General features: G+C 36.1%; 1 protein-coding gene across 2 annotated transcripts in view; it reads right to left on the bottom strand.

Moving 5' to 3' along the window:
- Positions 1–262: 262 nt before the first annotated feature.
- The window catches only part of AKAP11 (A-kinase anchoring protein 11), a 68,612-nt gene continuing 46,493 nt past the window's right edge, over positions 263–22,381 (bottom strand). Inside the window, exons 8-12 of one of the 2 annotated variants that reach the window (XM_053563301.1) lie at positions 15,647–15,802; positions 10,888–10,971; positions 10,077–10,126; positions 7,476–7,636; positions 263–4,195 (exon numbers count right to left, since the gene is read on the bottom strand). In XM_053563301.1, the coding sequence (XP_053419276.1) occupies positions 4,055–4,195; positions 7,476–7,636; positions 10,077–10,126; positions 10,888–10,971; positions 15,647–15,802 (592 nt within the window). In that variant the 3' untranslated portion in view covers positions 263–4,054. The remainder of the gene's footprint in view (positions 4,196–7,475; positions 7,637–10,076; positions 10,127–10,887; positions 10,972–15,646; positions 15,803–22,381) is intronic. The other variant, XM_053563303.1, reaches the window with a different exon arrangement.

The raw sequence follows: 22,381 nt of genomic DNA, 5'->3' as shown, positions 1-22,381 counted from the left end.
ATAATATTCTGCTTTGCATAAATTCAAAACAGATTGGGCAACCACCCTTTTAAGTCGCTCAGGTCAGCATTCAGGGGCACCTACGAGTAGGTAAACTCTAGAAAAAAATTAAAACACTCTTAAGTTCTCTTGTTCTCAAAAATCATGATTTGAGCATTTGGATCCTTTTAGGACTCTTCTATCACAGCAGGACCACTTGCACATCTTTGTTTTAGTTGAGAACAGAGTAGTTACTAAGATATTATAGAATGAAAACAAAGGACAGGCATTTCTTAAATTTATTGAAGAACTCTTAGTTGGGAGAATAAAGATCACAGGCTTGAACAATTGTAAGATAAAAGAACAATTAATTGCAAATTACAAAAGAAACTTCTGAATTTTTTTTGAGCCACTGCTAAATCAAAAGTTTAGTGCATCCTGAAGTTCATATTTTGGTAAGTGAACATATTAAGTTACTGAAGAGCAAAAAAAAGTTACTGTTACACGGTACAAAATATCCTAATGTAGTAATTGAGCACAGCCAAATAAACAGCTATAATTATTCAAAGCTGCTTTTGCTATATATCTGGTATATTAAACAAGAATGTGGATTACTTATAACACTGCACAAGTAACCAAAGATAGCAAATCTGGCAATATTAAAACCTGATATTAAATACTATTGGAACATCACAACAAAAATGAAATAAGAATCTCTAAAACTACAACCCTACCCTAAGAAAGGAATGTACATAGATGGTAAAAATAAATAAATAAAATAAAGTGACAAGATTGACTAGCACTGTATCTGCACCCTCAGAGCAGGAATACAGTAAATGAGTAAATGCTTACAGAATTTTTGCTGAAAGTGAGAAAAAATGCTTTTCATTTTACTACAATTTTCCTAATTCCCACTGAACCTCTTATTCTCTTGTGCTGGTGACAGGTAGATGGGGTTTAAATGGAAGGTATTCTCCCTAAACCTGAGGATGGATGTGTCTTTTTTTTTTTTTTTTAATTATTCTATGGAAAATTTCCTCTGAAAAACATAAAATTTAAAGTGATATACTGATGGAAAATTAAATATATTAATTGTGAAAGAATATTAGCTAAATAATTAACTAAATAGACATTTAAATCCAGACTCTGATAATGAATCAAGATTAAACTGCACTGAGGGAACGGGCACTAACGTCGAAGTCCTGCATAAACTATCTTTCACTTTGTACACAGTGCATTTAATAAGTAATTCTCCTTCGAGCAACATAAAACCCTTGTTTAGGCAAAATTAAAGTATTATGAATTGAATTAATTCACATTAAATATCTGAAAGGGTAAGGGAGTATCTTCCAAAATATAAAAATGTTATCATATATATTCACTGAATGAATATTTTTAAAGGTTTTATAATGTCATTTTCTCCTGTGATTTATAAATAATCACTCTTTCTGTATAAATCAAGAAATATTTTCAAAATCAATATTAACACCAAAAATATAAATGTAATTTAAACCTGGCTTAGGAGAAGAACATGAAAGAATTGCCACATTTCAGTCTGAAATAAGATTCTGAAAATTCCCTACCAGAGGTCTCTTTCACTTTCTTTCCACATATCACTTGAAGCTTTTGAAACTGATAAACAGAGAATTCAGCCCAATGCACATCACAGCTTTAACAGATCTGAAAAAGACATCTTTAATAAGGGCCAAATGTGCAGAATGGCAACATTACAATGTTACAATATAAATATGCCAAGCAGATTTGTAATAAAATATGACAGAGTTGTCCTCAAGCTGTCCTAAAGATGGAACAACAACAGATCTATAACATCTTTGGAAAAATCACAAAGTGCCTTTAAAGAAAGTTTAGACTACATTGGATTAAAAGATACTGCTCTAAACTCAAATGTTTTCTCTATGATAAAGCTTAACTCACACTTCTTTTCATATCTTCTAATACTTAGTATTTTCCTCTATGCCCCTGCAGTGAATGAATGCAAAGTGTGGACTTCCATTGTTATTACTACCATACATGCTAACACCTAATGACTGGTCTGTCATTATGTAGTAGCTAAATTGGGAAACCCTGAACCCAGCACAGCTCCAGCAAAATGCAAAGGAGAATATAAGAATATGAGGAAGACCTCACCTCAAAATGACTGTACTACTAACAGAAATAAACATAAACATTTCAAACACAGAAAGTTTTACAAAACTAATGTACTGTCACTTTAGTTTAAAAGAAATTCCAAACTAGGTCACATTCTGAGAAAAAAATAATAAAAATATAAATTCAGAACTCAATTTTGCTGTTGATCAAAGCTGCACATATACCCAAGTTACTAAACATAATTTGATAGTGAAACACTTGTGAAAATGCAACCTAAACTTAATGATCAATTAATCAAAGAGCAAACATTCCTGGTCCTGCTATTTAGAAACTCAGGTCAGTGCTGCCACACCTCAAGTTCTGAAAAGCTAAAGAAAGAAACAATTCTCATTATAAATTTCCTATATTTCTCTGCCTTAAAAAATACTTGAAGAAATTTTAGGAAAACTTACGTTTAAGGCTTGCTCTATTTCTGTATCTTAAATTGAGAAAAACCATAGCCTATCATGCAACCTCAAACTATTTAAATAGCTTTTGGCATTTTTCTTAAAAAGCAGATTTGATTCTCTCACTATAAAACACGTTTCTCTGCCATAATTACTAGTTCACATTCATGTTCAGTGCCCTCATCCCAGTCCCTGGAAGGTGCTGTGTGTCTTCTATATTCTGTGCAGCTCTCAACAAACAGCCAGTGCTCATAAAAAAGAAAACATGAAGGACAAAACCAAAGCCCCACACAAAAGGTGATTTACCCTAGAATACAAAACCCACCAGTGGAAGAATCCAAAATGTACACATAGCCCACACATACAAAACCAAGATACACGCTCGGTCCATTATTCACATCAACACTGCAGTTTCTAAAGACTAGTAGTAGGAAATACAGAGCCCAGGAAGGTTATGGCAGAAAACTTTACAAAATAGGGCAGATACATTTTATAAGGGGGTGGGGGGGAAATCTCATTTTTCTAAAAACAAAAACTTATCCTTAGTAAAGGAGATTTTTTTTTTTTCAAAAATGCAACAATGAAATTGGGCTTCTTCAAAAATGCAACAATTTGGGCTTCTCCAAATGCATATTAACAATAATATTTACAATTTCAAAACATTTTCCAATTTGAATTTCACTTACAGGATAAGTTGGGAAACCCAAAATAGCCAAAAAGACAAATAAAAATTCTTCTGCACAGTCATTATAGACATTTTATTTTAAAGCACCTTTTTAAATGTTAACAGGGGTTTTGAACAAAAAACCCAGCAAAATAAAAGAGGGAACAGGTAGAAGTACTCCTTTACACACACACATCCAGAGACAAACACACATACCTCAGCACTTTCATGCCAGAATAACTGCAGTGGCAGTCAGCGTTGGCAAATATGGATGACAAGATGGGGCAACTATCACAGTGTTCACAGAAACCAAAAATACTAATGTTTCTGCTACGAAATTAAATAGTTTGGGGACATCAAAAAGCTGCTAATAGCTAAATACTATGAAAATAAAACTAATTTTTAAAAATAGGACAAAAAAATCTATCAGAAGTAAAATTAGCCTCAATTTTATTTTTTAATATCAGACTAGTTATTAATGAAATGTCATTTGTTTACAAAGTAGCCAAAGTATAACTGTAAGACTGGAACCTATCCTCAGCCACTTCAGTGCCACTTCTAGCAGCACAATTTGGACGCAAAAAGAATGCTGTCAGGTAATGCCCCTGACAACTCCTGGGTAGTCCTTCCTTCAAACGCTTGTTCTTAGGGCCTTACCGCATTACACACATTCTACATTGTGTAGAATACATGAGGATGATATTTGGACAGAGATTACAAAAGTATGAACTATATACACTGTGTGATGACACAAAGTGCTTAAAAAGCTCTATTTACTTTCCTTCCAATTCACTTTAAATGTTAGTAATCACTATGCAACTTGTATCCTAAGCATCTTTTATCTGTTTCTTCCTCTCTATGCATTTTCCAAGAGCCAATCAAACAGTGACTTGCATCTCTCCTCACTGGAAGTTTTTTCCATTACTTCGTAGTACTGAAGCACAGCCTGCAGGAGGTCTCCCACTTTCCACCCTTTTTCCTGTAATCTTTTCGAAAGCTAAAAAAGAAAGATAGATGAAACATTAACTAAAAACAATTTTATAATAAAGTTTTCATTTTTATTTTTAACATTAAACTAAAATTCACAGAGTCTACAATTAAGTATCATTTCCTAGCTGTAACAAGGTCTTTCTTCTCTGCTAAACCACCACCTCTCTACCCAAATTAAACATTTTCCTTTCCCGCCCTTTATAAAAACATCTCCTCCACAGAATGACACTTTGGGATTGCTGGAGACAGAACTCCACAAACCTCGCCAAGAGTCTGTGTGGGAGTGCAGAGACTAAATTTCTACAGGAAATTTTTCACCTAACTAAATACATCTGCCACACCCTCAATTAGGAACATAAAATAATAAAGACAACGTCAAGTTGAATAAAAGGATGTGGATTTTCCTTCCACAACATATAGTGTGGTTTTTTTCTGGAATACACACTCTAGCCTCAACGGAAACATGACTTTCAAAGTTAAAAAATGTTCATGTTTCGACGAAAAAGAATACCAAAAAAGTAAATAAATAGAAGTTTAAATAAATTTTACTGTCACCAATCAGAACCTGCCTTGACTCAATTTTTTTTAAGTTCTATAAAAGTTTTAAAACATCAGTAAGTTAAATAATAAAGAAAAATCACTTTAATTTTTGTAGTATAAATGTTTAACCTTAACAGCTTTCTTGAGATATTATTCACATATTATACAATTCATGAAATGTGTACTAGTGAATGATTTTTAGCATATTCCCCATGTTGAATCCAACTATCACCAGAATCATTATTAGAACAATTTTAATTACAGCAAAAGGAAAGCCCTTTCCCTGAGAAATCATTCCCCATTCTCTGCAACCTCCTCAACTATGGGCAACCACTTAATCTACCTTTAGTCTCTATAGATTTGCTGATTTTGGACATTTCATAGAAATGGCATCATAAAACCTGTGGGTGGTCTTTCATGACTAGCTTCTTTCACTCAGCATAATTATTTCAAGGTTGTTCCAAGGTGTGGCAGGTATCAGTACCTTATCGCTTTGTAATGACAGATACACTAAATTTTACCTACACACTCACGTCAGCAGATGAACATCTGCGAGGCTAGGGTGTTTCCACATATTTCCACCATGAATGATGTTGCCCTGGACGTTTGTGCACAAGTTTTTGGGTGGAAGTATGTCTTCATTTCTCATGAGTGGACGTGCTAAGTTAGCTTGCAGAATGTTTTCCAATGCAGCTGTGCCAGTTTACATTTTCACTAGTAATATATGAAGGATCCAATTTCTCTGCATCTTTGCCAACACTTGCTATTATCTGTCTTTCTGATTACAGCCATCCTAGTGAGCATGGAATGGTATCTCGTAGGGTTTGATTTGCATTTTCCTAATTGCTAATTAGGTCAAGCATTTTTTCACATATTTGTTTGCCATTTGTAAATCATCTCTGGAGAAACATCTATTCAGACACTTAGTCTATTTTAAACTTAATTATTTGTCTTTATATTACTATATTGTAAAGAGTTCTTTATGTATACTAGGTGCAACTCCCTGATTAGATAAAAAATTTGCAAATATTTTCTCCTATTCTGTGGGCTGTCATTTCACATTCTTGATAACTTTTGAAACACAAAAGTTCTGAATTTTGACCTATTTTTCCTTTCCCATTTTTATACATTTTTCTTGCATATTTTTATACTTTCTTGTGCCTATACAATTATCTCTCACCTTTTAGTTATACTTATGCTAATAGTGCTTGTTCTAGTTAATAGTGAAGATAGCAGAATTAATAGTATATTATCTAGAAAGACATAAAATAAAGCATTTCTATTATCATCATTATCACTAAAAATATTGTCTCCTTGCCTCTTAACTGCTTCATAACTTTCTAGCTATCTGGGATTTTAACCAGACAAGGTCAATGTCATTACTCAAAATTAACCATTTGGCTAGAATAAGCCACAGCCATAAGCAGGCATTGTCCATCCATAAGTAAGCATCCCATTTTACTTCATCATTGAACCAAGGTCCCCTGGGCTTGGTTACATGGGGAAAAGGTTTCCGTACTTAGGTGTCATCTGTCTCAGCTCCACCTATGGCCTTCCTTCACCCTCAGTTTATCCAAGATTAAATGACTCCCTAAAGTTAGTTCTATGTCTTCCCCTACCCATTCTTTCCCCTTGGCAATTCATTTTAGGAGCATTCCTTTCTGTCCTATTTTTTATTTCTGCCCCCAAACAGAAACTTAAATTGGAAACTTCTAAAAAGTCTAAGTAAAAATAAACGATAAAACACAAAACAAAAAGGTTTTATATAATGTATTTTTCATATATTTCTTTCAACAAAATCTTCATAAATTCTGAACCAGAAAGTAAGAGTAACTTGATCGTTCCTTTTTGTTTTGTTTTTTTGACAGTCTCACTATGTCGCCCTCAGCAAAGTGCCATGGCGTCACAGCTCACAGCAGCCTCAAACTTTTGGGCTTAAGCTATTCTCTTGCCTCAGTCTAGTACAGGTGCTGACAACACCTATTTTTTGGTTGTAGTTGTCATTGTTGTTTGGCAGGCCTGGGCTGGGTTCGAAACCCTCACTGTATATGGCTGGCGCCCTAGCCACTGAGCTACAGGTGCCGAGCCTCCTTTTTGTTATTACGGGTCAACCTGTATTGGTTATTCACTGAAGTATTATAAACCCTGTAATAAAATTAAGCCAAAGTTCTGACAAAGAGAACTATGGGACAAAACCCTTAAGACTATAAACTGAGTATCGTGACTAATAATGTGCTTGGCACATGGTAAGCACTCAATAAAGATAACTTATTTAAACTTTTATTGGCTTTTGATTGTGCCAGCTTCTCATAGGAATAAAACTGAATGATCAGATACATTAATTATGAGGTATAATTATGAACTTATTAAATACAGAGAATAACAATCTTTTCATAAAGAACACATGCAATGCTCATTAATGATGGCATCTACTTTTGAAAATTTAGTGTGTGCCAGGTACCAGACTAAGTATTTTTTTTACAGTATTAAACTTCACAAACCCGTATAGGGTAGATTCTACATTCATTTCCATGAAGCAGCTAGGGGAACTGAGACAGACTGATTAACTTGGCCCAGGTTATGGTTCCAGAGTGGCAGAGCTGACAAATGAACCCAAATTATTGGACTCTACAGCCTAAGCACTGAGCTGAAGAGACATCTTATCAGACCCATCACATGACAAGAAAATTACAGAACAGGAACTTTAAAATGTTGCCTCATAACCGCTCTGTAAGGTAGGTACTTACTAGTATAAACTCCTCCTTTGCAGAATCATGAAAATAAAGTTCTGCAACTTCAGCCTCAGAGGCAACAAGCCACTGAAGAATGATTCTTAGCTGGGGATCTATTATGCATGGCTCCAGGTCAATATTTGTAACCAGCAGAGTCTTTCCATCTTGCTTCAAACCTAATGTTTAAATTTAAACAAAATGAAGTGACACTCATCGATCCAATTTTCATTACTTTGGCTGCCAAATACATATAAATATTTTCTATTCTTAAGATTTCAATAAATGCTGGAAAAAAAATTCTTTTCTTAACCACACCATGACACCAACTAAAACATTTTTTTAAAGGGCAAAATAATGCTAAAATAAAGGAATAACTTTGATCATCTAATAACAGAAAACATGTAAAATGTTATTTTACGGTATTGAATGTAAACACTATACATTATTTGTGTCTAATTATGGCTCACAGGTAGAGAAGAAAACAAAACTCTAAAGCTATCGTTACAAAATAAAAATGAAACACACAAATAAAAACCTTAAATAGCAACAAACACTTGTTCAGCTCCTATTACATCCTAGGAGGTATTGTTCTAAGCCTTTGTTTTCATACATGTTATATTCAGATGGTTCAAAAAATCCAGATAGTGTGAAGGAACACAGTGAAAAGTCTTATGCCTACCATTGCTCCCCATAACCACTAAGTTTCTTACATATCTTGAAGTTTCTTCAAGTAAGCATTAGCGTATATGCCTAGGCTGTATCACTGACCATTTCTGAGTGTCATTCCCTACTTCCATTTTTGTTAGAAGCTTTGTGGTTTGTCTTTTAAAAAAAATTTGGATTAATATAAGGGTACATACAATTAGGTTACATTGTTTGCATCTGTTAGGTAAAGTCATTGCTGTAATTGAGTCCTTCACCCAGGTGGTGCGCCATAAACCTCTACATTGTACCCACCTTAGGTGAGAGCTTACCAAACCCCCTCTCCTTCCCTCCTCCCCTCTTCTTGAATTTATTTTTTTCTTATGTGGGCCTGTAGTTATTCATCTACCAGTTTCAAATTAGTATTGAGGAATACTTGCTTTTCTATTCTTGAGATACTTTACTAAGGAGAATGTTCTTCAAATCCATCCAGGTAAATACAAAAGATGTAAAGTCTCCATCTTTTTTGTGGCTGAATAGTAGCCCATTGTATAACATATACCACAGTTTATTAATCCACTCTTGGGTTATTCCTCATCTTTGCCATTGTCAACTAAGCTGTTACAAACACTCAAGTGCAAATGTCCTTATAATAAAATGATTTATTTTCTTCCGGGTAGATAACCTAGTAACAGGACTGGGGGATTAAATAGAAAGTCTACTTTTAGATCTTTGAGGATTCTCCATATTTCCTTCCAATGAGGCTGAATTCGTTTGCAATCCCACCAAGAGTACTTAAGTGTTCGCTTTTCTCCATATACACCAGCATCTGCAGCTCTGGGACTCTGTGATGTGGGCTATTCTCACTAGGGTTAAGTGATGTCTCAAGGTGGTTTTGATTTGCATTCTCTAGTGATTAGTAATGATGAGCATTTTTTCATGTATTTGTAGGGCATTCACCTGCCTTCTCAGTAGAAGATTCTGTTTATGTCTCTTGCCCAGTGGATAATTGAGTTGTTTGCTCTTTTCTTGTTGATTTGCTTCAGTTTTTTGTAGATTATGGTTTTGAGATTCTGAAAGCTCAGGTGTCATAAAGTACATTTCAAGATATTCTTTTTAGCAATTTTCTCAGTTTGCCCCCTTCTAAAGAAACAATAATAAAAAAAATTCACTAGTTCAAAAATATCTCAAAGAGTATAAATATTTTTGTATTTATACATACATGCCACTATGTAGAAGGTATTATTGGTATTTTCATAATTAAGAAAAAAATGTTTTCCGGAAAAACACAACCATCTGAATACAATAAAAGCAGCTTCAATGTGAAGTTTCATTCAGATATTCTAATACATGAATTAATGATTATAAACCATGATCCAGAACTCTGTGATCAATGATAGCTAGTACTTACATATTGAGAATTATGTTCACTAAAAGAAGACTTGAATATTTTCTTCAAATATGTGCATGCATGTGTATAGGATTGGAATTGGGGGAAGGAAGAATTGATTTAGAAACAGCTTTTTGTTTTTACTTGGTGGTTCACATAAGTTTAATATAAAACCCTAATTCTTAAAGTTAACCAGTTTGGAAGGAAAATACTATGATACTACTATGCCATAATTATAATAAATTATATCTTACAACATGAGTAAAAATTTTATTTTACATTTTGAAAAAGATAATTATGTAGAGAGATCATGATAAATTTCTCTATCAAATAACTAATTTTTTCAAAGTATTTCAGTCTTTACATCAATGAGAACTTCATTACTATAGCAATCAAATACAAACTGCTCAATGAAGTACCTAAAATTGGATAAGAAAAACTAGTTGAAAAATATCCTGATTTGCAATATTTTATACAAATAGCTCAGGACCTATCTGATAAAAATGCACAAAACAAACTATAAAGACCTTTTTAGGGAACCCTATACAAAAACACATATACTTTGAAAAACAAAGCATCATTACCTTCTACAATGTCCTCATGCTCTTCATCTTTATCATCATCTGGTCCATCACTTTTTGAATAAAATAGTAGTAAAAAAAACTAATTAATAATGGTATTAAAACCAATTCCAAAAAAATGTAGTAAGGAATGAATGTTATAATGTGACATATGACATTTAAAAAACGGAGAAATGACAATAAAAAAGGGAAGCTTTGCTTCTCACATCATTTCATGTTAAAATCTGAATTGCACATGATGTCTAAAGTTATAAAAACCAAGAAGTCCTTCCTTACCATGATATATAGAGCCAAGTAATTTCATAATAAAATTTAATTTAAAATAATTTAAAGCTGAAATATTCTACTAATTTGATTTTAGATAATATATTATTTGGATATCAAAGAATGCCATGAATAATTATTTAGTGATGCTTTGGCTGATGCCATTTATGTATACTTTTAACACAGTAAAAACACAGTTTTCCTACAACGTTTCTTATGTATAAAGTAAAACTACATAACAAAACAAAACAAACAATAGAAATCCTGTAGGAAGCAAGCTCTTAAATGAAATAATTGGTAGAATGAAAAACAGCAAGCGGAGCAACACATGCATAACAGGAACACAGTTTGCAATTAGAAGTCAGTCATTATCTTAGCACAGTTTAATTTTTCATTAGATGTAAATTCATCAAGCAGAATCATGTCAAAATACAAGAGAAAAGCAGGTTGATACACAGTGGCACTGTAACCCACATTTTTTTTAAGAATATGATATCATGCATTAGTGATGAAAGACCCATCCGTTTTCAAGTTTCTAGGCTGGACCAACCTGTCTGATGTTGGAAAGGATAAATTGTCCTCATACAAATCTCCTTCTAAACCAAGACTGCTCCAGCTACTGCTGTTACCATTACTGCCAGAGGAAGAAAAGAACAGAGCTGAACTAGAAAATGAATAGTAAGACGACCTTTGTTTTCTTTGGAACAGCTCCTGTCCTTGATAACGGTCGATGTTCTGAAGCTGCCAAAATGGAGTGGAGCTTCCATGAAGGTAAAGAGAGACCATCACTCCTAATCTAAAATGGTACATAGCAAATTCAGAGATTTGGGGGGGGGGGTTGTCCTCAATAGATCATGAAAATTATTCTAAACTTGCATTTATTTTATAGATTAAGAAAACAATGACTTATAGGATAGCAAGTGAATGTATGAAATAAGAAGTTTCACAATGAAATCAATGTCCTATGGCAGACTTTGGGATATAATTTGTAAAATGTGAACACTCCAGTTTAGATAAAGTTTTTACAAAAACATGTATTTTCTTCAGAATAAAGCTAGAATAATCAAGGCTTAATTAAGCATTATCCTCGTGTAGTTGGTACTTAGGCTTAATTAAGCATTATCTTCCTAGTAATCACTAATGCCATATATAGGTAACTTCTTAAACCACCTGATCAAAAGAAAACAACTGTATTCTGAAACTTCAGCAAAGCAATTTTTTAAAAAAGCAACTATGTTCAGAAACAAAATTAAATTCAATTTTTAAGAATAACATTTTCAACATGCAACTTTTAAAACTTCTAATCATTCTTAATTATTAAAATAATTAGTAAGCACATTAGTTTGCAGTGATAAGTAGCTGTATTTCCTAATAGTAGGTTACACAATTACAAAATATAATTTTGTATGTATTTACACAAACCAAATTTGGGGTTCTAAAAAATGAATTCACATAAAATCATTTTATATTCATCAGTAAGAGTTGACATGATTACCAAAAAAAACAAAAAAGATACTTATTTAAAGTTCTATATAGCTTCCAAGCAATCACAAATAATTTACATATCCATATTTACTCTAACACTATCAAACTGTCACAAACCATATGTGTTAAAGAAGAAAAGTTAAAAGTGATCAGGGTCTTTTCAACCTATGTTGAAACACATATGGCCCTATTTTAAAGTCATTAAAACAACCAAAGTTTAGCCCAGTTGGTGGTGTCAGACAAACTAAAAATAAGAAAATATAAAAAGTGAAGAAATAGCTGTGATCCAGAGAGAAATAAAATTAATGATCTCAAACACAGTACCTTACTTCAGTTAACAGAATGATTATTTTAACAAAGAACAATATTACAAAATTAAAACTCTACCCATGGCAATTACTTCTCCAAGTAATTAATAAAAATTTATCACCTAAATATTACTTGAACATGAACAGCTTAGCAATGGAAAGACTAAAAATTCAAATTCCCTCTAACTAAGCTCATTTCCCTCCCCTTTTGTACCTTAAAATGAGTTAGATTTGAAGTCAGTTAGTTATAAAATACTACTTCTAACTAAAGTGACCAAATGACAACCAAGTTCGTGAACTCATCCTACCCTGTTTCCCTGAAAATAAGACATCTTCCGAAAATAAGACCTACTTACAGGAAAGATAAGACATCTCCTGAAAATAAGACCTAGTACATCTTTGGGAGCACACCCTAAATAAGACACTGTCTTATTTTCAGAGAAACAGGGTAGAAAAAAATTCTACATACCGCATTAGTGAGTATCACACTATGGTTACCTTTGAAGTACTTCCCTTGGGAAGTTATGCACTAAAACCAGTGCCTAGTGCACCCTTCAAAGGAATTTTGGAACTCTTTTTCTGGAATGACCATTTGAGCTGTCATTGTATAGCACACAAAAACATGCAACAACAATAACAACCAGCAAGACACCGCCACAGCCCAACACTAATACAGCTGAGGGACACTAAAATAGGTTATAAAACCTTACTGAGTTGTTTGTACAGTGCTGCTGATGTAAGCACACGGTGGCAAGTCTGTGAACTTAATTGTCAAACCTTGTACAACAATAGCTTATTGTCATTCCAGAAAGTGTTCCAAGACTGCTTTGAGGGTGAACTAGACACTGGTGTTGGAGCTTCTCAAGGGGAGTACGCTGAAGGTGACCAGTGATATTCAGCAATGAGGTAGGTATGTAGCACTTTTCCTAAGGTGAGTTTGTGAACTTAATTGTCAAACCTCATAAATTTTTCATCTGACCAAGACATTTTTGGAAGTGAAAGAAGCCTCCGTTAATAATTACATCAGAGCAGCAAAAGTAAACTGGACTATCCTGAGTAAATCAGGAAGTCTAATCACCCTACATTAACCCTAAACATGTAGTACAAGAAGCTAATTTCTTCACTTAATAGTCTTCTTATTTCATTCTTGAAACACTGTTTGTTTCCTAATTTTCTTTAATGTCTTTTCATATTTTCTGTTTCAATAGGTGAACTTACACCTTCACACTAGTGGTAGTCAAGTACTAAAATTCTTTACTGTGGCTTGCAGCCATGAAAACTAGCATCAATTCTGATACCTCTCATAAAAATTGTCTCAAAACTCTAAAAGCCTAGCCCATCTCTTAAACTAATTCATAACTTCTAGAAGAGTCACCAACTACCTGAAATATTTAGGAGATTCATACAGACCAGTTCTCTTTCTGATCAACTGATTATATAATCCTCCTAAATACTTGTGAAAATCCAAAGTCACTGCATTTTTTAGTTATTGCCCTTTTCTGAACTTCCTACTCATGACAGCATAATGTGTTTCCAAATTGCTTTAACCTCTATGCCAGAAAAGAACCGTACTTATAGCAAATATCATCAAAAGACACAATGGGTAAAGCAATAATATCTTTAAACGTGGTCATGTGAAGTGCTTACCAAGCATGCAGAATCTCAGGACCCTCCATTGACCTAATGCATCTTAATTCTTGGAGGTGAGGCCCTAGAAACTGTGTATGCAGCAAGCACGCTACCAACCTTGGACGAGTACTACCATCTTTTTCTGTGTTTCTGAACCTTCATAACTACACAGCATCATTAGCTCATGGCCAATTGAAACATAGGCCTTTTTATCACAAAATGCTCTCAAGCCAGGATGCCTCCCCACCTGAATTCTAATAATTTTCTGAATCTAAATGCATTTCCTCATAGTCAATGCAATTATTTTAGCCTCAGCCTGATTTGGTCATTTTGAACCTTTTCTTCTGTTAATGGGATTATTTTTTCAGCCTTATTTCAAGTCATCCACAAATGACTATTCTCTATCACTAATAAAATAATGATAAGGACAGAACCAAGGCCAGAAACTGTTAAGACTTCCCCTTTTCTCATCAAATTTAATAACATTGTACATAGAACTGTTCAACTAGCTACAAATCCTCTCACAGCCACAATCCTCTGCCTGTAGTGCTCCCATCTGAACACCAGGATCTCCTAAGCAATGACATCCCTCCCCCACTGAAATCCTACAGACCATGTTTCTCAAAGATGAGAGAAGAAAATTAAATGTTAATATTCTATTCTAGATAAAGTTAGGGAAAAGGGCCAAAAAGGGCCAGCACAAGCCTCTCTGTTGCGACACTGTCACGCTTGTTTCTACCAGTTTTAAACATTGCCTTTTTGTACTAAGACTTTAAAAAGTATTAGTGGTTTGTACAGCATTATAAGAAACTATGACAAAATATGTTATAGAAATACCAACACTTACTGGTTAATTCAAGCATCAGACAAAATACTCTGGGATAAGGTGTTGTAAGGGGTAAGAGCCATTTCCTCTCCTCTCCCCGCCCCCACAATCTTCATCTTCCAGCCCGCTCCTGGCGTGTGCCATTCCCAATCTAAGGGCATTCTTCAACTGATGCTTCACAGGGTCCTTACCACATATGCCTGAAATTGGAAGTATGCTGAAAACCCTTTCCTCTCTCTAGGCTCAACTACAGAGGGTATTTATTATTTCTAATTATCAGTTAACGTAGATAAAGATTTTGTAGCATTTTAGAGGTTAGTCAGGAATGCCTTAAGGTGGAAGTAAGAAAATAAGAAACAACTGTATCCTAATTCACTAAATGTTTCAAAGACCACTGTTATGGGGCAGCGCCTGTGGCTCAAAGGAGTAGGGCACCGGCCCCATATGCTGGAGGTGGTGTGGCAGACCCAGCCTCAGCCAAAAACTGCAAAAAAAAAAAAAAAAAAAGACAAGACCACTATTATGAACAAAGTTAACTAAGAAAAATTGCAATAAATGCCTTCTGCTATACAAAACTGTATTTTTATAATGGCTTACCTAGATTTATGTATTTTCAATCACTCAAGTATGAATGCTCCAGCTCATTTTGTTCCACACAAGGACCCTCCCTCCTCCAAAAAGATACTGTTTTAACTAACATCAGGAAAACTACAGGGCTATTTTGATGTGTTTTACAATAACTGTTCTTTTTCCTATCCTCTAAAGAAAAGAAAAACGACTCTCTATAAAGTGAGAAAATCTTTTCCTCAGAAGTTCACCAGAAGTTCAAAAAAATTAAACATTAGCAATATTTTTCAGATTTACTATTGGCACACTCAAAGAAAATTAGCTGAGCTAATGATTACACTAGATTTAATAAATGTCGAAAACCATTAGAAACACATTTTGAAAATAATGGTAGATTTTCAAATTTATATTTTTAAATACTCAATATAAATTTGCAGCTCATTCATAAAGTCTAAGGACCTAAATTATACAATTATATGCAAAATTTTAGTTACCTTTCACTTAGGTGATGAAAACTACTGCTTTCATCTTGGTGTTCTTCCTCAAAACTTAAATTGGACCAGCTACCAGTGCTGTCATCACCAATGCTGAGATTCATCTGCTGGCTACAAAAAGACTCAGTTGACTGCAAGTCTTCTATTTCTTTTGAACTAAAAAATAAAAGAAAAAAAAATCAAACCGAGAGCATCACAGATTCTGAATATACATATGACTATCAATTTGATGATAAAGATAACAAAAACAAGAAATAATATTCAAAGTCAAACCAGCCATCCATTTAATCCTTTAGTTGTGTCTGCTAATAAACTTTGCAGGACAGCATATTAATTTCCAAGTTAACTAAAGTATCCATCAACACTCCTAACTTACCTTGTTATTCTCTTATGAATCTACCCGTACTGCATCATTTATGTAAATTTTGTTGAAAGTAGTTCATATTTTCAACTGGAACTATAGGGTACACGCTCCTAAATTTCTCTGCCTTGTAAAATAGTACTTTGTACTAAAGGAGCTTTAAGAACACAAATCTAGCATTGTCAATCAAGCTTATATTCAAACTAGCCAAACCTCTTCAAGATTTTGAGCATGAACCGTAACTCTGTTCATTTGTTTTCAATGAAGAGGCACTTACATTTTTACTGCACCATTACAAGAAATTCCATTCATTGCTCAGCTACTGTAATTGCCCTCTCAAATTTTTTTCTCAACAGAGAAGTGATGTTTTTAAACATGAAGAAAGAAAATATTGGTCTTCTGATCAAAACCTTCCAATAATTTCTCACCAATCAGAGTAAGAGCCACATCCTTAAAACATACTAGCTGAAACTCTCTCCTAAGGTCCACCTCATCTCCGACCGTGCTCCCTGGCTCCCTCCCCTTCAGCAAACACAAGCCTCTCTGTTATTTTCCAAACATGCACAGTCCTGCCCCTTTGCCTGAAACCTTCTCCCTCATTCCAACAGGACTCTCTTTATCTGTGGCTCTTGGTTCAAAAGCTACTTTGCCAGTATTACTTTCCCTGTTGCTGATTCAAAACCGTAAGTCACTCCCAACTGCTGCCACCCACCTTCACCACCAGAACTCTCTATCTCCCTTCATTGCTTTATTTTTATCCCAAAGCAGCTATCACTAAGTGGCATGCCATATATTTTACTTATCTGTCTATCTTAATCCATATGCCATAAGCTCCAAGAGAACATAGATTTTTGCCTGTGTACTTACTTCTCTATCCCCATTGCTAGAATAGTCCCTGAACTGTCCTTTCTATTTGTTTGGACTATGCTCATTTTGTATTTAAGATAGAGCAACCAGAATTATAATAGGCATTCCAGGGACAGGCACACTACAGTTTTGAGCCATAATAGAGCACTACTTTGTTCTTTCTGAACACTTTTCTTGATATGTGCCATATGCTTACGGTTTGGGGGTGGGGTGGGGAATGACCCACAGGATGAGGTTCAGATAAGAGTTTTTAATGATTATTATTTTGGCTTAGAAATGATAGCTTACAAGATAGCTGAGATGTTTTGCTCTTCTAAAAATGCACTATCATACAGGATGTTTGTAAAGTTCATGTGCAATTTTACAGATACCCTGTGTAATTTGCCATTTGACATTTATGTGCCATGCCTCTGTACAACAGAGCTTTGTGAAATATTTATGGTTACTTTTATAAATCAAATATTTATAAGAAAAGGGAACTAGTGAAATAATCCAAATAATCCGTTAAAGAATAATCCATTTGAAGAAATCTTCCTTCAAGCTTAAAAGACAAACACTTTTAACATTAGAACTAGAACTGGTGGGGAGACAAGATAGTGGACTGAAACCAGCTATTCACAGAGGCTCCCGTCCAGAAGGAGAGTTAAGGGACAAAAATTTAGTAAGTAACCTGGTTGATTTGAGCTACACCAAGAGAGAAGGTTGAAGAACGCACATCAACACCGCTGAGGCAAGCTGCGACCAGAAGGACGCAAACAAAAGCAAAACGGCTCACTTCGGGATATTCTGAAGCCACACCCCCTGTCTCCCTGGGCAACCAGAGGAGGCCACCAGTGAGTAAAGGATTTGCCTGACACTGCTCACAGACCTGGGAAGCTTCCAGGGCAGGGCCGACTCAGAGAGGTAATCGGACACAAACCTCCAGCAGCAAAGACGTTTGAACTCGAAACAGCCTGTCTTCTGCAGGCGATTTTAGCAGAAACAGAGACAGAATCCCGCAAACTTGTCTGTTCTGTTCTGTTAGCAACATCAATCAGGGGTGGGGCTAAGCCTGAGTGAACACCTCCCCCCACACCACACCTACATCAAACACCCAAGGATGTCAGGACTCACCTCCTCCTGCTAGATAGCGGCAGACTGCAGAGGCCTGCCAGATTTCCTTGCAATTCAGGCAGGTGCAAACCCCTGGAGTATCTGTTCACTATAGGCAACTGGGTCAGCCATCTGCAGAGATACCAGTGACTGGGTCCGATGGAGGGGCAAAGTGGGGAAGGAGACATTAACCTTCCCAGACTGATCTATTTGCTAGGTGGCTCCTCCTGACTCCATGCAGCACTGGAGTAAGCCATATCAGAGTAGTCACCAGGCCCCTGTGATCCAGTTCCCAGAGACCTCTTGAATTCTCCCACCCGAGACCGGTGCCGATTGAGACAATTGATTTGGACCTTTTGAACTGAACCAATAGACTGAGGACTTTTCAGGCGGTGCCCTGGGTGTGCTGTTGTAGCAAGGTTTGATTTTCCTTTTCCAATTGGTGCTAGAGATGGGCGGGTGGGGTGACTTAATTGTTGGCTTTTCCACACAGCTGAGAGTTCAACCCAGAGTAAATGTTACACTAGGGTCCAACAGAAACCAGCTGAAAATAAGACAGAACCACTTAGTCCCACCACACAAGACAGGGCCCCAGTTTCTCAAGCCAGAACACTGTATGGGCCTTAGATAAAGCCCCAGGGGAAAAATCAAAGGGAGTAAAACAACCATGGGGCGTAATCAACGGAAAAACTCTGGTAACATGAATAACCAGAATAGATCAACCTTCCCAAGAAAAGATAAGGTAGATGTAATTGAAGATCCCATTCATAAGCAACTGGCTGAGATGTCAGAAATCGAATTAAAAATTTGGATTGCAAACAAGATTAATAAAATGGAATAAGGAATTCGAGGAGAAATTCAAAAGTTGTCTCAAGAATTTAACAAATTTAAAGACAAAACCACCAAAGACTTAGACACACTGAAGAATTTACAGCCCTCAAAGATATGAAAAATACAGTAGAATCCCTCAGCAACAGAATGGAACAAGCAGAAGAAAGGATTTCTGACATCGAAGACAAAGCCTTTGAATGCTCCCAAACTCTCAAAGAGGAAGAGAAATGGAGAGCAAAAACGGATCATTCTCGGAGGTGGAGCAAGATGGCAGCCGAGTAACAGCTTCCTTGCATCTGGGCACCGTGAGTCTGGGGATATAGGACTCCAGGCACCTCTGGCTGGTGGGATCTGCCTATCATCACCCCTGAGAGGATACAGGGAGTCAGCGAGAGACTTCTGGACCCCAAGAGGAGGACTAAAACAGTGGAAAACCGGCAAGTGGTCACGTGTGTTCAATCCGTCTAAACCCGCCCGCAACTGTAAGTTCAGTAGCAGCGAGACTGCAAACCAGAAAGGCCTTACCGGTGAACTGTTTTGGTGTCTTTGGACTTGGCACTCAGCTGAACTGCCTTGGGGAGAGCCTGAGCGGGAGTGCGGAGAACTTTGGCCTTTGTCTAGGGCCCCAGTCTGAGCCGCTGAGCCAGACGGAGCTAATAGTGTTTGGCTCTGGGTCACAGGCAGACATTGTGAGGGATCTGCCCCGGCAAGCTCCGCCCTCAGGGTCGCAGAGCTGGAATTGGGTGGGAGCTGGTAACCCAGCGACCAAGTAGCCTAAGGGCGGGGTCTGAGCCGCCTTGCAGCCCTAACCCTCGGGGGCAGAGGGAGACCAGTTTTGACACACAGGGTAACTGGATAGCCACTTCAGCAGTGATTCCAGCGACAAGCACTTCCCTGAGAAAGCTTCTGCTCAGTAAGTGAACAAGTTCAAAGTGCCTTTTAAGTGGGCTGAAGAGAGATGTAGGGTGTCTACCTGCAGGGCTTTGAGAAACTAGCAGCCTCCAGTCGTATCAGAACTGTGATTAACATCTCATACCCGAGAAGACCACGTGTTGCCCAGACAATATTCAATAACATATACATACTGCTTTGTTTTTGGTTGTGTTTTTTTTTTTTTTTTGGTTTGGTTGTTTTTTTTGTTTATTTTGATGTTGTAGATTGTTGTTTTGTTTTTTAAGTTCAACCTTTTACATATAGATCCTTTTTCTTTCTCAATTTCTCTAGTTTAATTATAATTTCCCATTGTTGCCTATTTCAATAATTAGAACTTCATTTTTATTAGTGTTTCTACCGCTATTATTTTTTTTTCCAGCCAATTTTATCTCGTAAAGTTTTCTGTTTGCTTGTTTTGGTTTGATTTACAACATTTTTGTCTTTCCTATCTACTTGGTGGAGGTGGGGTACTGTGTCTGATCAGGTTGGCAAAGAGCTGCTGACCTCAAGGGAACCACCCCACTGGGTACCCCCAGAAGGTGGGTTTTTTTTTTTTTAAGGTTGTATCAAAGTACCCTACTGTACACCTATATTACTCTGTCTCCCTCTTTCTGTGCCTCTCTTCTTTTTGTCAATATTCCTTTTACCCACCCCCCTCTCCTTTCTCTATTTTTCTTTTTTTTTTTCTTATCACTCAGTCCTCCTTTCCTTCATCCCTTTTTTGCTCTTAAACCTTCTCACACTTCTGGTCCTGTAACCCTTAGTCCACAGGCACGAGAACTTAAGAGCAAGAGGAAGAGAAAGGAAAATTAGGGCAAGGAAACACATAAAAGAAATAACCCATGAGGAAGACTCAGCAGAAAACTCCAGGCAACATGAAGAACCGGTCCAGAACAACCCCGCCAAGGGACCATGAGGTAGCTACTGCAGAGGATTCCACCTATACAGAAATGTTAGGAATGACAGAAAGGGAATTTAGAATACACATGTTGAAAACAATGAAAGAAATGATGGAAACAATGAAGGAAACTGCTAATAAAGTGGAAAATAACCAAAAGGAAATCCAAAAACAGAATCAAATAAGAGATGAACGATATGAAGAATATAAAAAGGATATAGCAGAACTGAAGGAAATGAAATAGTCAATCAGGGAACTTAAAGATGCAATGGAAAGTATCAGCAACAGGTTAGACCATGCAGAAGAAAGAATTTCAGAGGTAGAAGACAAAGTTTTTGAGATAACTCAGATAGTAAAAGAGGCAGAAAAGAAGAGAGAGAAAGCAGAACGTTCACTGTCAGAATTATGGGACTTTCTGAAGCGTTCCAACATACGAGTTATAGGAATTCCAGAAGGGGAAGAAGAATGCCCCAGAGGAATGGAAGCCATACTAGAGAATATTATAAAAGAAAATTTCCCAAACATCACCAAAAATTCTGACACACTGCTTTCAGAGGGATATCGGACCCCAGGTCGCACAACTCTAACCAAGCTTCTCCAAGACACATTGTGATGAACCTATCCAAAGTCAAGACAAAAGAAAAGATTCTGCAAGATGCCAGGAGTAAGCGCCAGTTGACCTACAGGGGAAAATCCATCAGATTGACCACAGACTTCTCTAATGAAATTTTCCAAGCAAGAAGAAAAAGGTCATCTACCTTTAATCTACTTAAACAGAACAATTTCTAGCCCAGAATTCTGTACCCTGCTAAGCTAAGCTTCAAAATTGACGGAGAAATCAAATCATTTACGGATATACAAACATTGAGGAAATTCGCCACAACAAGACCACCTCTACAGGAAATACTTCAACCTGTTCTGCACACTGACCACCACAATGGATCAGCAGCAAAGTAAGAACTCAGAAATTAAAGGACAGAACCAAACCTCCACACTCATGCAAAAGATAAAACTAAGCAATGGACTCTCACAAAATAAGACGAATAGAATACTACCACACTTATCAATTATCTCAATAAATGTTAATGGCTTGAATTCCCCACTGAAGAGACATAGATTGGTTGACTGGATTAAAAAACACAAGCCATCCATTTGCTGTCTGCAAGAAACACACCTGGCTTCAAAAGACAAATTCAAGCTCCGAGTCAAGGGTTGGAAGACAATTTTGCAGGCAAACGGAATTCAGAAGAAAAGAGGAGTTGCAATCTTATTTTCAGATACATGTGGATTTAAAGCAACTAAAGTCAAAAAAGACAAAGATGGTCACTTTATATTGGTCAAGGGAAAAATACAACAAGAAGACATTTCAATTCTAAATATCTATGCACCCAATTTAAATGCTCCCAGATTCTTGAAACAGACCTTACTCAGTCTGAGCAATATGATATCTGATAATACCATAATAACAGGGGACCTTAACACTCCTCTTACAGAGCTGGACAGATCCTCTAAACAGAAATTAAACAAAGATATAAGACACTTAAATGAGACCCTAGAACAACTGTGCTTGATAGACGCATATAGAACACTCCATCCAAAAGATAAAGAATATACATTCTTCTCATCACCCCATGGAACATTCTTCAAAATTGATCATATCCTGGGACACAAAACAAATATCAACAGAATCAAAAGAATTAAAATTTTACCTTGTATCTTCTCAGACCATAAGGCACTAAAGGTGGAACTCAAT

This window comes from Nycticebus coucang, chromosome 15 (assembly GCF_027406575.1).
Source record: "Nycticebus coucang isolate mNycCou1 chromosome 15, mNycCou1.pri, whole genome shotgun sequence".
Classification (NCBI taxonomy): domain Eukaryota; kingdom Metazoa; phylum Chordata; class Mammalia; order Primates; family Lorisidae; genus Nycticebus; species Nycticebus coucang.
Note: the sequence above shows the minus strand (reverse complement) of the source record. Positions and strands in the feature narration are given on the sequence as shown.